The following is a 15591-nucleotide window of genomic DNA, read 5'->3' on the forward strand; positions in this document are numbered from 1 at the left end:
GTTTCAGCATGGCTATTACGCTCCAGATGGACCCTACATCGCCAGGTTAATAGCATTTTCCAACCGGACTAGTTCCATTTAAAGGCCGAATTATTAATGGCAGTTTCTTACCAGAAACTTTCCTGAACCACTAATACACTTGGGGCTGAAAGGACTTAAAAAAAAAAAAAAGAAAAAAAAAAACCTTGAAGGGGCTAACAATAGGACAAAGCAACATGACATACATGGGCCGGGACCACACACGACACATTCATGGGATAAGTAAATCTGAATAAAGTCAATTGTGGCTGCTGATCGTACTTGCATAACAAGGCTGCCTGTCTAGATAAATGCACAGCTTCCGCAGACATTTAGCAGCATCTAAATACCAGGGGCCACATGTCTGACACCATATCAAGTCCTATATAACGTACTTTGAATGCATTACATAGGGTAAAATAGGGTAAATTGAGCTAACCTAGAAAAACTGTGCCCTCTATATGCCCAGCTGTTCCAATGCAGCCTCTATGACGATCCCCACTGGTGGCAAATGTGATGATCCATCATTCAAAGGACCACTGCTGCCAATCACTGGCATATTTAATACTATTGCCATGTCATGTAACCCTTGAGGCCAGTTATTGTCTGTAGTGGTCACAATGTTGGACAGAATAATATTACTTTCGGCACGGTTTGGGATCTCTGAACTAAGGTGGTATTTAAGTTGTAGGAAATGCTTTGATCTTTACTTTTGAACATTTCTTACTTTGATAAAATATTCAAGAGAGTTTTCGAAAACCTTTCAAAAGTCTAATCTACCGTCACAGACCGCTCCTGCCGGGCATTCAGAAGCCACTGCGACAGGGTGCGACTTCCGACGTCCTTTTGATTGACAGCCGGTTCCCCCAGTTAGGCAGTGGGGATCCAGATGTCAATTGGAATGACCTCAGAAGTCACATCCCGTTGACAGAGGGGACCAGAAAAGAAGCCTCCGCTCTGTAGACGTGATGTCAGCAGAGGCTCCCAAGCAAGAGTGCTCTGTGACCGCTCTGTGCCAGGAAAGAAAGGTGTTGGGCACAACACGCAGGTATGTTGCAGTTACCTGCCTGTAAGGCTCCTTTCACACTAGCGTCGGAATCTCCCCGTCGCAATGCGTCGGGGAGAGATTCCGACGCTAGCGTTTGCTGCATTGCACAATGGGTGCAGCGGATGCATTTTTCCGGCGCATCCGCTGCCCCATTGTAAGGTGTGGGGAGGTGGGGGCGGAGTTCCGGCCGCGCATGCTCGGTCGGAAAAAGCGGTCCGTCAGGAGAAAAAAACGTTACATGTAGCGTTTTTTTCTCCCGACGGTCCGCAAAAGCACGACGCATCCGTCGCTCGACGGATGCGACGTGTGGCAATCCGTCGCAAATGCGTCGTCAATGCAAGTCTATGGGGAAAAAACGCATCCTGCAAGCACTTTTGCAGGATGCGTTTTTTCTGCAAAACGACGCATTGTGACGGATTGCAGAAAACGCTAGTGTGAAAGTAGCCTAAGGCTACGTTCACATTTGCGTTGTGCGGTGCTGCGTTGGCGACGCAACGCACAACGCAAACAAGAACGCATGCAAAACGCATTGTTTTGTGACACATGCGTCCTTTTTTGGCATGAATTTGGATGCAAAAAAAATGCAACTTGCTGCGTCCTGACGCTTGCGCCAAAAAGGACGCATGCGTCACAAAACGCAATACAACGCATGTCCATGCGCCCCCCATGTTAAATATAGGGGCGCATGACGCATGCGTTGCCGAACCTGCGCCCGACGCAACGCAAATGTGAACGTAGCCTTAATGCTTCAGTACATTTTTAGTTTTTTGTAAAGTCCCGTATATCTCTTTCAAGTAAAAATACACATGCAACTATTTTGATGTGAAGAGCAGAAGATGAAATTTGGCTGACAGACTACACCACACAATCATGCATTGCATAGTGCTGGAGGAATGAATAGCTGGGCTATGCAGAAAGTCAGCCGAGAGACTGCACAGCGCATAGCTAACCAGAAGCAGGGTAACTAACTTGTGGGGGATCACAATAGGAAATCCATGTATGTAACAGTTTTGTTTTTTGTTTTTTACCAGAAAGGACAAGTTTACTTTATGTGCTAGTCGATGTTTATGCAAATTAGAGAGGGATAAAGGGGAAATTGCATGGTAATACAGCACAGGGAGTCAAGAAGAAGACCCACAATACAGAGGCTACAAAACACATGGTAGCAGGGCTACACACCAGCAGAGGCCCCCAATATCCTGACCTTTGCAGAGATACACAAGCTCTGCGAGTCATAATTTCCAGCATTTGATTTGTGTAATTACAGAACGTTTCCCCTCACACCATATAAGTGCATGCCCAGTCTGTAAGATTAACATGCTCCCTGTGTGACAGGGATCTGATGGATTCTTAAATAATAGGCTGAGGCCCGCACAAGGCCCGCACAGTGACACGCTCTCATCCTCAATTTTAGGGTACCGTTACACAGTGGCATTTTGATCGCTACGACGGCATGATTTGTGACGTTACAGCGATATATCCGTGACGTTCCAGCGATCTCGCTGTGTCTGACACACTCCTGCGATCAGGGACCCCGCTGAGAATCGTACATCGTAGCAGATCGTTTGAAACTTTCTTTCGTCGTCTAGTGTCCCGCTGTGGCGGCATGATCGCATGGTGTAACAAAGGTGTGCACGATATTGTATACGATGTGCGCATAGTAACCAACGGCTTCTACATCACACATACGTCATGAAATTATCGCTCCAGCGTCGTACATTGCAAAGTGTGACAGCAGTTTACGACGCTGGAGCGTCACGGATCGTGCCGTCGTAGCGATCAAAATGCCACTGTGTGACGGTACCCTTACACAACACTTCACACAATTTTGGATAAATACAATTTTACAACAAAAAAAAAGTTGGTTGATTTTTAATTCTAATTTTGATTGATTTTAAGTTTGATTTTTCTTAGTTGATTTTAAATTCTCAAGTAAAACTATAGAATGGATTTTATTCATTTCTATACGCGTACAGAAAATCCAACTGCATCATTTATCTACATATTCAATTAGATCTCTAACTGAATACTAGCTTGGCCTGTTGAATCAAGGGCAAAGGGAAATAATTTTTTTTTTCACAATTCAAAATTTCAGTCGGCAATATGCTACTTCTCTACTATTCAGGTGACACTTGGCAATTATATGTTCCTGAAAAACAAAAAAAAGTACATAATATATACACACACACACTATACATACACACAACATATAATTTTATTTTAACGAACAGCTGGAAACTAACAATGCTACTAATATATTTTGTACAAATATATATTTCTCTAAACTTTATAACCCTCAAAGGTGGGTTTGAATGTAAAAAATGTTGAGTAGAGATGGGAGAGTCCGTTATAAAAATGCATTTCATTAGATATTTTGGGATTTGACTTCAGCAAAATGGTGACAATTTGGCTGGATTCGGAGAGCCGGGAAGGAAAGGGGGAGACAAAAAAAAAAAAATCCATCCCCAAAAACGGATATCCTCTCCTCAGCCCTCGCCATGGCTGTCCCACTAGAGCTCCCGTTACTTATTCGCCTCTCTCCTGCCTACATCTCGGTCAGGGACTTCTCAGATGCAGAGGTGAAATAGAGGAGGGTCAACTGAAGCTTTTTTTTTAAACAATGTCCGGTTAAAATTCAGTTTGCACTGAATTTATTTAATGCAAATTGAATCTGTCCAGCCAAAGAGCAAATTTGCACAAGATGGGGTTCACAAGATTCCTTCAAGTCTATCGGAGTCTATTTATTAAATGTAAGGCAATGGTTAAAAAGGACTGCATGGAGGCGAGAAAGCTAACAGCATGACTTTTCTATTTTCCAATTGTTGCTATAGTAATAAAATAAAAATCAGCAAGTTATATGGTTCATTTTTTTTCCATTAAACTGTAAAAAAAAAAAAAAAAAAAAAGCCAAGGTGAAACAAGTCATCATTTTGGCAAGATTACAATAGAAAACAAAGCTTTGCAATTTGTCTTTCACTATTTTGGTAAAAACTCCTGAAATTGCGGAGATGCTCACATATGGCCACCTCTGTCCCTGACAGCAAGGACTGAGGTCCTAACCTGTAGGTAGAGTCAAATCGTATCATTAGGACCCACATCCTTATGTGCCATGACTACCATATAACATCTGTTTCAAAACGGGGCTTACTGTCCTCCACTTCTGTTGACCACATTCTATATTAAAGGTAGTAAATTCAAAATGTTGGAATATTTGTGAATCCAAGTTGCACTCAATGGCAGCAGTACGCAGAAGTGTGACTAGGAAGGAAGCATCACTTAGTGAAAGGCTTTAAATAGTCAGCAGGATTTGACCCTCCAAACTACTGTACTTCTATATGCATATACGGTAGCTCTTTCAAAGACAAATACAGCAATCTCTTTACATGATCAGTCCGATCCGGTTACTGAGAAATCAGTGTTTAAATTATAATGCAAGTGAGGATTAAAGACTATTTGTAGATCTGAAGCCTCTGTCACTCCAGCTCTATTCCCCACACAATATCAGCGCCACCTCCTCCTCTAGTGGAAGCCTCTATGCTGCGTGACACCTACAGTCAAACAGGAGGGGAGGCTGGACATGGAATAGAACTGGAGTGACTGAGGCTTCAGTTATGCAAATCAGGCTGAACTATTTGTACATCAATTTAAATGCAGATTTCTCATTATAGAACCTACTGTAAAGACCTACATATACAGTACATAGTTTTTGGTAAGAAATCCTGCAGACACAATGGCGATATTAATGTCCATAGATAACTCAAACTTAATAGATTTTCATATACAGTAATCAGGAATTCTGAATTAGCAGTCTGTGTTTAGAATTAGAAAGTAAATTTTCACCAACCGGCGGTCATTTAAAGGGAACCGGTCACCATTTTTGTGTCATAGCAGCTAAAAATATCATCTTGGTCAGCATCTGCAATGCATTCCGCAAAATGTCAAAAAGGATAAAAAAAAAGAAAGTGGCACTCACCAGTTTGCTGTGTAAACGTCTTTAATGTGCCTTCAGTCCATACACGGATCTGTGTAGACACATATCAGGTTTTTAGTGAGGGTGGGGGGAGTGAGGAAGGACGACGGCCGTTTCGTGCAGTCAGCACTTCTACGGGCCCATGGACCCCTAGAAGTGCTGATTGCACGAAACGGCCGTCGTATGGACTGAAGGCACATTAAAGACGTTTACACAGCAAACTGGTGAGTGCCGCTTTCTTTATCCTTTCTGACATTTGAGAAATATCGCTACGATCAGCCCAGCTGAGCACCGAAATCCAGTTGCTTCTATGAAAACCGTATGTGAAAAAGAATCAACATGAAAGAAGGGGGGATATGGTTAAAGATAACGTTCTAGTGCCATTCTATCTCTAAAAGCTGATTACTTTGCATTCCGTAAAATACTTATGTAACCCCCTGAAAAACCCATTTAAATTTCTCCCACGCTGAATTTTAATCGGGTGCGTCCAGTCCGATGCACACCCATCACACCGGACGGACCCGATTAGAATACAGCGCAGGAGAAATAAAGGTTTTTCAGGGCTATTCAGGGAGAGTCAGGGAGTTGCATGCGACTAGTTCCCTTTAAATAACATTTAAAATAATGGGTGTTACCATATTAATCTGTTGAGATATTCATAGACTTGTAATTACACATTTTTATGCAGATTAATTTGGACCTTACTAAAAATTTAACAGGTTTTCGTAATGTGAGCGTACTACAATACTTCTGGCACGCGACAGGTGGTTACTGTTCAACGCAAGAACGAACAGTTTCTCTGGAAACACTCAATTACGTGTGAGATAATCCACAAGGCACAAAGTGTGAAACCAAGAACCTCAGCTGTATTCCTTAAGAGGGAGCAGGCCTCTTGACAAGCTAGGCATTTTCTAACCGCTTTCACATAAATCCATTCACTAGCGCTGCAGGATACACATGCTCTGTTATAAAGTACACATACACCTTTGTCAGGTACCAAGAAATTCGTTCTCACCATTGTGTCTATGTCGGATAAAGTCCTAGGACTTTTTGGTTTTTACCATCCCCTTCTGCACCAGGCAGCGGTAGAACTCCTGGATGTACGTGTAAACACATTTCCAGTCCGGTTCTCGCATGCGGACCATATCCTCTGCGTCTAGCAACTGCGGACAGTCAGCGTGCTTCCTAGGTGTGAACGGACGAGAAGATGTGGAAAGATAGAAGAGGGACCGGTGAACACAGCCAAGTGGAGAGAGGGAAAGAAAAAAAAGAGAGACAAGAAAGACATTCATGAGTGGTTTAAACATTCTGGTGCCATTAACATGAACATACCCATGCTGTGCGTGTTCAAGAATTGGAGGTGCATGATTGGGGAGAGCAAAAAAAATTAAAATCAATGGTGTTACAATCACAATCCGACCTTGGACAATGACATGGGGTGTGACTATAGCTGGTGGAGAGGTGGTAGATTGGGGAAACAGTCCCTGTGAGGTGCAAAAAGCCAAAGAGTTAAGACGTGACAGATTCGTTCTGAATCTGAGTTTTTGCAGAATGAGTGGTGTATTTGTGAAGTCCGTAGCTAAACAGCACACTTGTGAAACTGGAAGAACCATCTCAATGCAACCCTAGAAGCTGCATCGGAACCCACACCTTTCTCCTCTCTGGCCATCCTCATGTTATGGAGCAAGGAAGGAGTTAACTATTCTCTGCTTTAGCTAGTTTAGCTAGGGAGAGGTTCCATCAAGGACTAGATTATTGAGGTTATTATACATCTTTCACCATTTCTGGATTTCAAGCGGAAGATTCATGTAGTAAATCAGTGTAGTCAGACAGGTCTTTGGAAATGAAGCCAAGTACATAAATACCTTTACTAGTCAGCTACTTAAAAATTGGGACTTTACCCAAGGGAACCATATAAAATTTATGAAAACGTGATAAAGGACGCACTCCTGTATCTATCTGGCATGTGATGTTTCTCCTTACTAGGTCAGAAGAAGATTGCTGGTCGCAGATTAGCCGTATATGGCTGTGACAAGCTACATGATACAAGGCTTGAGTAATGGGATGAATAGCTAGCTTGGCCACTATCTAGGGTCTTCTATTTATCTACTTTATCTTCTCACAGAAGTATTTGGTGTAGGAGACTGCCACTGTCCTGTCCAGCACTATGGCGTATCAGGATGTTTGGGCCTAGTCAAGTCTACGCAAGCTGTCACATTACACCTTAATGGGGTTCAACACTGGACACTAAGCATAACATTAATTCTAGGAACACATTCAGATTGAAGGAGCTAAATATTGCACATACTAAGACCCAACATAACAGAATTTCCTACTTTATAAAACTACCCTCCACTTTTGGAAAAGAGGCCCTCAACCTTCAGACAATAGAACAGCTCACCTCAGTGCTGATATGAGCTGTCAACATGATGTCTTGGTTGCAGCCAAAATAGCGCCAGGGAGCCAGAACAAGACCAAGGGAACACATGTATTTTTTTTTTTAACTATCTGAACAGTTTGAATCCACTTTTCTAAACGTGGAGAATACCGGCAGGAAAAGTACAGTGTGTTAAAAACGAGTTGGTCCACGTTTTCTTAAAAATATTCATATACCTCAAAATCATTCAGGATTGCAGACATAATGTAAGCACAGTACTAACGCAAATGAATGGAGTGTATTAGAAGCGTGCATAGTGCCGATTCATGAAATGCAGAAAAGCAGAGTAATGATTCATGCCATGAAATAAGCCATCACACCAAGCAGAGGATCAGCAGGGCAAACATGTGAGAACATGGAGTTCTGACTGCATGGCAACACTACGGCGCCTAATTACCACCCCAGAGAATGGACTCCCTGACCCAAATTAATGTCAAGTCCAATGCAATCCAATAATAGTGGAATTACTCCAGAAATCATTGGACAGAAGACAAAAGGGAGGCAAAATATGGAGATACATTTTCTGTACAAAACAAACGTTAAAGAATTTTCACAAAAAAACAAAAAAAAAACAAAGCAGGTTAATCAGGACCATGAAATAGCTCTGGATCAATCAATACATTGGAGTGAAGGGGGAGAAGGAAATGTTACAGCCCAGAAGAAGAAAAGAAAAGCTTTTAACACAAATTGTAGATCTACCGTAATTACAAGCTGCTATACTAGGAATTTGTGGCAGCGTGAAAAGAAATATGCCAACGTCTGCAGCTATGCACAATACTCCATGATTGTCACATGCCGTGCTGACCACCTTATCAGCCTAAGGATATACTGACACTTATTGATGGGATTTTTTTTAGGGTGGGGTTTTTTATGCACTTTTGTGAATTAGGCTTTTTTCTGCTTCATTTCATTCTGCTGTCACCTTTTTTTTCTTTACTCACATAGAATTGCCTCAAGAAATGACACGTTGCCGTTTTTTCACGCCCATGAGGGAAAAATAAAATAGAGCTGGAGCGACAGAGGCTTGAGAGCTACAAATAGGCTTACAAAAGTATCGGGTCAATGACTAATGGCTTACAAGAAAAGTACCCACTGAAAATTAACTTACAATTTATATAATTATCAAAAGAAAACCTCATGCTAGATTTGATTTGAAAATGCACTTCTCTGCATCTTCTGGTGTGTATATAGCTTTGACCTGAAACCAGGCCCAGCACATCATGGATGTTAATTGTTTTCTGCCAGATTTTTCCTGGAGCCTCCTGAGGAACCATATGACGGAGAGGAAACGCGTTGAGGCTATATACACAGAAGGGGATGCACATACAGTACAGATCAGTTTGGACACACCTTCTCATTTAAAGATTTTTCTGTATTTTCATGACTAGGAAAATTGTAAATTCACATTGAAGGCATCAAAACTATGAATTAACACATGTGGAATTATGTACTTAACAAAAAAGTGTGAAACAACTGAAATTATATCTTATATTCTAGGTTCTTCAAAGTAGCCACCTTTTGCTTTGATGACTGCTTTGCACACTCTTGGCATTCTCTTGATGAGCTTCAAGAGGTAGTCACCGGAAATGGTCTTTCAACAATCTTGAAGGAGTTCCCAGAGATGCTTAGCACTTGTTGGCCCTTTTGCCTTCACTCTGCGGTCCAGCCCACCCCAAACCATCTCGATTGGGTTCAGGTCTGGCGTAGCACCCCATCACTCTCCTTCTTGGTCAAATAGCCCTTACACAGCCTGGAGGTGTGTTTGGGGTCATTGTCCTGATGGTCCAACTGATGTCCTAAATGATGGTCCAACTAAATGCAAACTGGATGGAATAGCATGCCGCTGCAAAATGCTGTGGTAGCCATGCTGGTTCAGTATGCCTTCAATTTTGAATAAATCCCCAACAGTGTCACCAGCAAATCACCCCCACACCACCACACCTCCTCCTCCATGCTTCACGGTGGGAACCAGGCATGTAGAGTCCATCCGTTCACCTTTTCTGCATCGCACAAAGACACGGTGGTTGGAACCAAAGATCTCAAATTTGGACTCATCAGACCAAAGCACAGATTTCCACTGGTCTAATGTCCATTCCTTGTGTTCTTAAACCCAAACAAGTCTCTTCTGCTTGTTGCCTGTCCTTAGCAGTGGTTTCCTAGCAGCTATTTTACCATGAAGGCCTGCTGCACAAAGTCTCCTCTTAACAGTTGTTGTAGAGATGTGTCTGCTGCTAGAACTCTGTGTGGCATTGACCTGGTCTCTAATCTGAGCTGCTGTTAACCTACGATTTCTGAGGCTGGTGACTCTGATAAACTTATTCTCAGAAGCAGAGGTGACTCTTGGTCTTCCTTTCCTGGGATGGTCCTCATGTGAGCCAGTTTCTTTGTAGTTCTTGATGGTTTTTGCAACTGCACTTGGGGACACTTTCAAAGTTTTCCCAATTGTTCGGACTTACTGACCTTAATTTCTTAAAGTTATGATGGTCACTCGTTTTTCTTTATTAAGCTGCTTTTTTCTTGCCATAATACAAATTCTAACAGTCTATTCAGTAGGACTATCAGCTGTGTATCCACCAGACTTCTGCACAACACAACTGATGGTTCCAACCCCATTTATAAGGCAAGAAATCACACTTATTAAACCTGACAGGGCACACCTGTGAAGTGAAAACCATTTCCAGTGACTACCTCTTGAAGCTCATCAAGAGAATGCCAAGAGTGTGCAAAGCAGTCATCAAAGCAAAAGGTGGCTACTTTGAAGAGCCTAGAATAGAAGAAATATTTTCAGTTGTTTCATACTTTTTTGTTAAGTATATAATTCCACATGTGTTAATTCATAGTTTTGATGCCTTCAATGTGAATTTACAATTTTCATAGTCATGAAAATACAGAAAATTCTTTAAATGAGAAGGTGTGTCCAAACTTTTGATCTGTATTGTAAATGCATTTTCAAATCAAAATGGCCAGTGTTTTTATGCCCCCTAGATTATATAGATAAGATGATACAGAGGATTGAGTCTTTTGAACAGGATATCCTGAAGTTTTGTCTTTGTCACAATTTGGTGATTTTATTGTGAATCCTATATATCATATATTTTTACAGTCTGGTCTGAGCTGTCAGGTACTATTTGAATTGCAGTAAGACTAGTAATTAATAGGACCTATTAGGGTCAGCCGACAGTGAGCGGGGGCGCCATTTGTGTTCACTGTAGGGTGTCAACCTCAGCAGCTACAAAGGGCTTCACTTTAGGAACATGTAGGGAGAGAAAGACATCACTTTTTCTGTAATAGAATTCGTATAATATTTATCTTAGAAAATATGTTCATTTTATTACCTGTAGCATAAGGTTTTCTTTTTGTAGCTATAGAAGTTTTTAAATAAATCATTAAAAGTTACATTTTAGCAGGTACTTTTCTTGTAAGCCATTAGATCTACAAATGGCTTTTCAGCTTCATTTGCATCTAAATTCAAATGCTGATTTAAGAACTATTTGTAGGTCTAAAACCTCTGTCACTCCAACTCTATCACCTGCTATATATAATCTAGAGGGCATAAAAGCACAGGGCATTTTGACTTGAAAAAGCACTTCTGTGCATCCCCTGCTGTGTATATAGCCTCAAAGCGTTTCCCCCCCTCAAAGCGTTTCATATGGTTCATCAGGAGACACCAGGAAAAATTTGGCCTAAAAAATTGACAATCATGATGTGTTTTTAACTGGTTGCAGGTCAAGGCTATATACACACCAGAAGATGCAGAAAACTGCAATTTAGCATGACGTTTTCCATTTATAATTATGTAAGTTTTAAATAAATCATAAAAAGTTAATTTTTAGTGGGTACTTTTCATGTAAGCCATTAGTCATTGACCTGATACTCTTGTAAGCCTATTTGTACATCTCAAGGCTCTGTCACTCCAGCTCTATTCCCCACAACTTACTACTCCTCTGCCTGATGTCACAGAACTGAGGCTGTCAGTCAAGCACGAGAAGGCAGCATTGGGCAAGGAATAGAGCTGGAGTGACAGAGGCTTCTGATCTACAAATTGTTCTTCAGCATATCAATTTTAACGCGGATTTCTCAGCAGCGGAGGAATGGACTGGCCATTTAAAGGTATTTCTGGACTTGGCAAATGAGCAGCACTTTTTGTAATAGGATAAAAGGGGCAAACTAGAAGAAAAGGATTGAACCTTCGACTAAACATCAACCTACCCTGAAAGATCCAACATGCCTGACTTTTTTGTATTTTTCTACTAGAATTAAGGGTGTGGAATATCATTTATTCTGTAAAGATTGATAAAAGGACTGATGATATTGATGTGCTCACTGGGACATTCTAAGCACCGGCACGAGATGTGGTATAACCACAGAGTAATTCTATAATTCTACATAATCTGTGCAGATAAATGCATACGTTGCTTATGCTTTTCTGTGCATTGTGTGAACATGCGTTCAGCGACCACAGATTTGATGAAAAAAAAAAAAAAGTACATAAGCAGTCTTATGACCAGAGAGGGGGCAATAGAATAGAAAGATTGTCATAAAACAAGCACATGCATACCTAAAGCTCCAATTTACCGATTTATAAAAAAACTGAATTTTAGGAAACACCTTCCCCCAAGTCTTTACATGTATTCTGTTATTGACACACAAGTGTTGAACTCTTAACAGTCAGATAAAATGGAGTAAAAGGCGATTAATTCATTACGTACTCTGCAGCAGAGAATGCCAAGTCAAAATTCTGTCTCCTGTTTTGTGGACTGAGCTGGTTGTAGTCAAATGCCTCAGGGAAGAAATTGTGGACCAAGGCACAAAATGCCATTCCATCACTCCAGCTGGAAGAAAAGTTCTGGATGTTCACATGCTGGAAAGGAATATAGGAATATAGGAATAGTTAGTCGTGAACCATCACCAATCCTCACATGGAGCACCGGGAAAACGTGCTCAGACCCAAACAGATCAGTCTGAAAGCATTAGGACAGTGAAAATTCGCATATAGGCTCTGGATTGAAAAGTCAGAAAGACAGGCGAGTCTGCATAGAGTTGGGTCTTCTCTAAATGTCTTCTCTCCTACACTAGGAATAAATGACTTCTATTATTGCTACAAGTATATAAATATCAGATTCTTCCTGCACATTTTCATCAGTGTACACAGTGCTGTAGAATTACACTTACGCCCGCACTGCAGTTACGTTGCATTTCCACCTGTACATGTGCAGACCACTCCAGTTTTTCTGCATGGTCTAATAGTGATGAGTGAACGAGCTCAGATAAGGTGCCATCAGAACACGCTCATGTGCCAACAGTGTTTTTTCAGCGTGCTCGAATAATATGTTGTTCAAGTCTCCGCAGCTACATGTTCGATAAACAGGCGATCAAAACAAACAGGCATTCCCTGCATGTGTTGCGGCTGCCGTTCAACCGTGAGATATGCAGCCACGGAGACTCACACATAATTTTTAGAGCACGCCGAAGACAGTCGGTTAGCACACGAGCATTTTCGGATAACACTTTATTCCGAGCACGTTTGCTCATCACTAGTTAATTCTTTGACTAGAAAAGACTTCAAATTATTAGGATAACTAGTTTGACAGATCTTGATACCCTACACAAAAAATTAAGTTAAGGTATTGCTGGATGGAAGCCAATATTTTATTTCAGCTCTGATCATAAAGTAGAGTGAATTAAATAGATATGCCCTGAAATCGGGGTGCGCGGAACTCTATACATTGTATTTTGGATTGACGAGTCCTACTATTAAGCACCTTGGTGTGCAAGTTTCACTATTTGCCCCAAATTGCCAATTGTGTGATTGCAGTTACAAGTGACAGGATGAATTCTGGGATGTTCTAGCAATACATTATAGTAAAATTCTGTCAAATGTTGCATAGCTGATGGGACAATGCCACACACTACAGATGGAGAATGACCAAAATATGCCACCACAATAACCCAACCACTTCAATATCCAAGTCACTAGCTTCGACTTATTTTCTGAGTTTTTGACTCCAAGCAGTCATTGACTGCAAAGTAATTGCAATCAAGTATTAAAATAATGGCTATACGAGACCAATATGGAGGAACTGGCATATTGACGAAAAGACTAACATTTTAGCAAAAAAAAATATGTATATGAATGTATATACAGTAAAGAGTGTGCATGCAGCATTGTTGTGTAGGTGTGCGCTGCAGAGTGTATATAAAGTGCATAATGTGAAGCTATATGGCTGCAGAAGATCTATTCATTTTATATTCTAACCTACTGCATTCGTATTTGTGATATTGACACCTCCACTTTACACCACTTGGGAAGATTTACTACGTTTCCTATTTTCTAAACCTGGGGTGTGTCTTCTAGTAACATACAAAAAAATATGATGATATATAAAAACCATCTGTAATCCCCAAAATGTCAGTACAATATTTTTGTAACTGAATTCTAGGGACACCTTGTTGGTGTACAGAGGCTGAATGATGAAAATTGTGCACTGTCCAAATATTTGCAACTGAATACGCAAATCCCTTAGGAATATTTACGGATCGATCTACTGTTCCTTATTGATCCAGGAGATTGCAGCACAGGCACTTCTATTAGGACAGATGATTCCATATTACACGTGGTGGTGTTTGCCATCGATTTGATTACAGCGTGCCATGTTCTAGCTTTATAAAATAGCCTATAATACAATTTCACATCGACGCCTTAATTTCAGGAGAGGTTTATACAGAATGTAATATGAAGTAACTACATCGATTTAATCATGAATAAATTAAAGTTGTTCTCGCTCCCACCTGATAATGGCAGGGCATTATAGGAGCGCTGCAGATTTCCACCAACACTTACGTCATAACCTCTAGTTTTCGCTTTGCACCAGTCTAACAACATCTGCTTGATACTGTTAGCATTAGGAACACCAAATGCTGCGGTCCGGGGGGTGGCAACTTTGGAAAAAGCTGGAGTTGATGAACTGCAAAACAAAGATAGAAAAGGGAAAAAAACAAAATCTTGAATCCATAAAAAGTAACAGGATTTATGAACTGCCAAGATGAATGTAGAACAACGGCATTAAATGAACAAAACATTTCTAAAGTATTTTCTAAATGGCTCCAAACTCAATTTGTAATCTATTATCTATAACATTTCCACTTCAGAAGAGCGTTTCATTCGTTTTAAGAACATTATGTGTAATCTGCACTTATAAAAATGATCTGGCTGCCTTGCAGACCCCATGAAATATGGTCATTCAAATAATGATTCTGAAGCTCCAAAAAAACCTAAAATTATATATGATTTATGCAAGATAAAAAAAATAAAAAAATAAAATCATCCCTGTTACAACAAAGGGAAGGCTAAAAATTTCTCAATACCTTCCACTATCTTTCTCCAGTTTTTCAATCACGGCCTTGCGAGACTGTGTGGCTGGTGTTTTAGGAAGACTTTGTGCTTTCATTAGCTCCTTCTTTTTTTCTGCTTGCCTCCTTTCCAAGGCAGCTACGCCATCATCCTCCCGTTCAAAAATACTGTAACATCATAGTTACTGGGTTTTATACCACTCATAATGTGCACGTATTAGGACCAAATAAAAATGAGTTTATACAAGCAAGACAATAAAAGACAATTTTTTGAAAATGTAAAAAGGACCACTACGGTGATTTTTCTTCTTTATCTCACCCCCAGAGTGACACGATTTATGTTTGTTCCCTGCCCCTAGTAAGATACCAGCTGAAGTCTTCTACTCTGTCCTAGTGCCACTCTGGAACCATTCTGCCTTCTTGTAACACCAGCTACAGAGTGGCCAGAAGTCAGATGTAGTAGTCACAAGCGCTCAATGCAAGTCTATGAGATGCATTCAGGCTCAAAGACTTACATTTTTTTTATGGAAATCTATATTTATATAACCCAACTATCCCTACGTAGCCCATTTAAAAAACTTAAAGCATAATCAGGTTCCTTGCATCATGTTCTCATACACTTCATGCAGTTAACTAGCCTTCTGTGTCTGTACGGTTACATATTTCGGCAGTTAACTGGTTCATGAACACTCAATTCTTACACTATGGCTGGTCCAAACAACGAAAGCAATTGTTACCATCCACCTCTTGTGTCTCCCTTTTTCCTCA

General features: G+C 40.7%; 1 protein-coding gene across 3 annotated transcripts in view; it reads right to left on the reverse strand.

Annotated features, from left to right (window-relative positions):
- The window catches only part of SMTN (smoothelin), a 173251-nt gene that overhangs the window by 14626 nt on the left and 143034 nt on the right, over window positions 1–15591 (reverse strand). The window contains exons 16-20 of one of the 3 annotated variants that reach the window (XM_069760264.1): window positions 14839–14991; window positions 14315–14438; window positions 12183–12334; window positions 6052–6221; window positions 3088–3215 (exon numbers count right to left, since the gene is read on the reverse strand). In XM_069760264.1, the coding sequence (XP_069616365.1) occupies window positions 6077–6221; window positions 12183–12334; window positions 14315–14438; window positions 14839–14991 (574 nt within the window). In that variant the 3' untranslated portion in view covers window positions 3088–3215; window positions 6052–6076. Of the gene's footprint in view, window positions 1–3087; window positions 3216–6051; window positions 6222–12182; window positions 12335–14314; window positions 14439–14838; window positions 14992–15591 lie in introns of those variants that run through there. The other 2 variants (XM_069760258.1, XM_069760252.1) reach the window with 2 other exon arrangements.

The sequence above is a fragment of the Ranitomeya imitator genome, chromosome 1 (genome assembly GCF_032444005.1).
Source record: "Ranitomeya imitator isolate aRanImi1 chromosome 1, aRanImi1.pri, whole genome shotgun sequence".
In the NCBI taxonomy this organism is placed as follows: domain Eukaryota; kingdom Metazoa; phylum Chordata; class Amphibia; order Anura; family Dendrobatidae; genus Ranitomeya; species Ranitomeya imitator.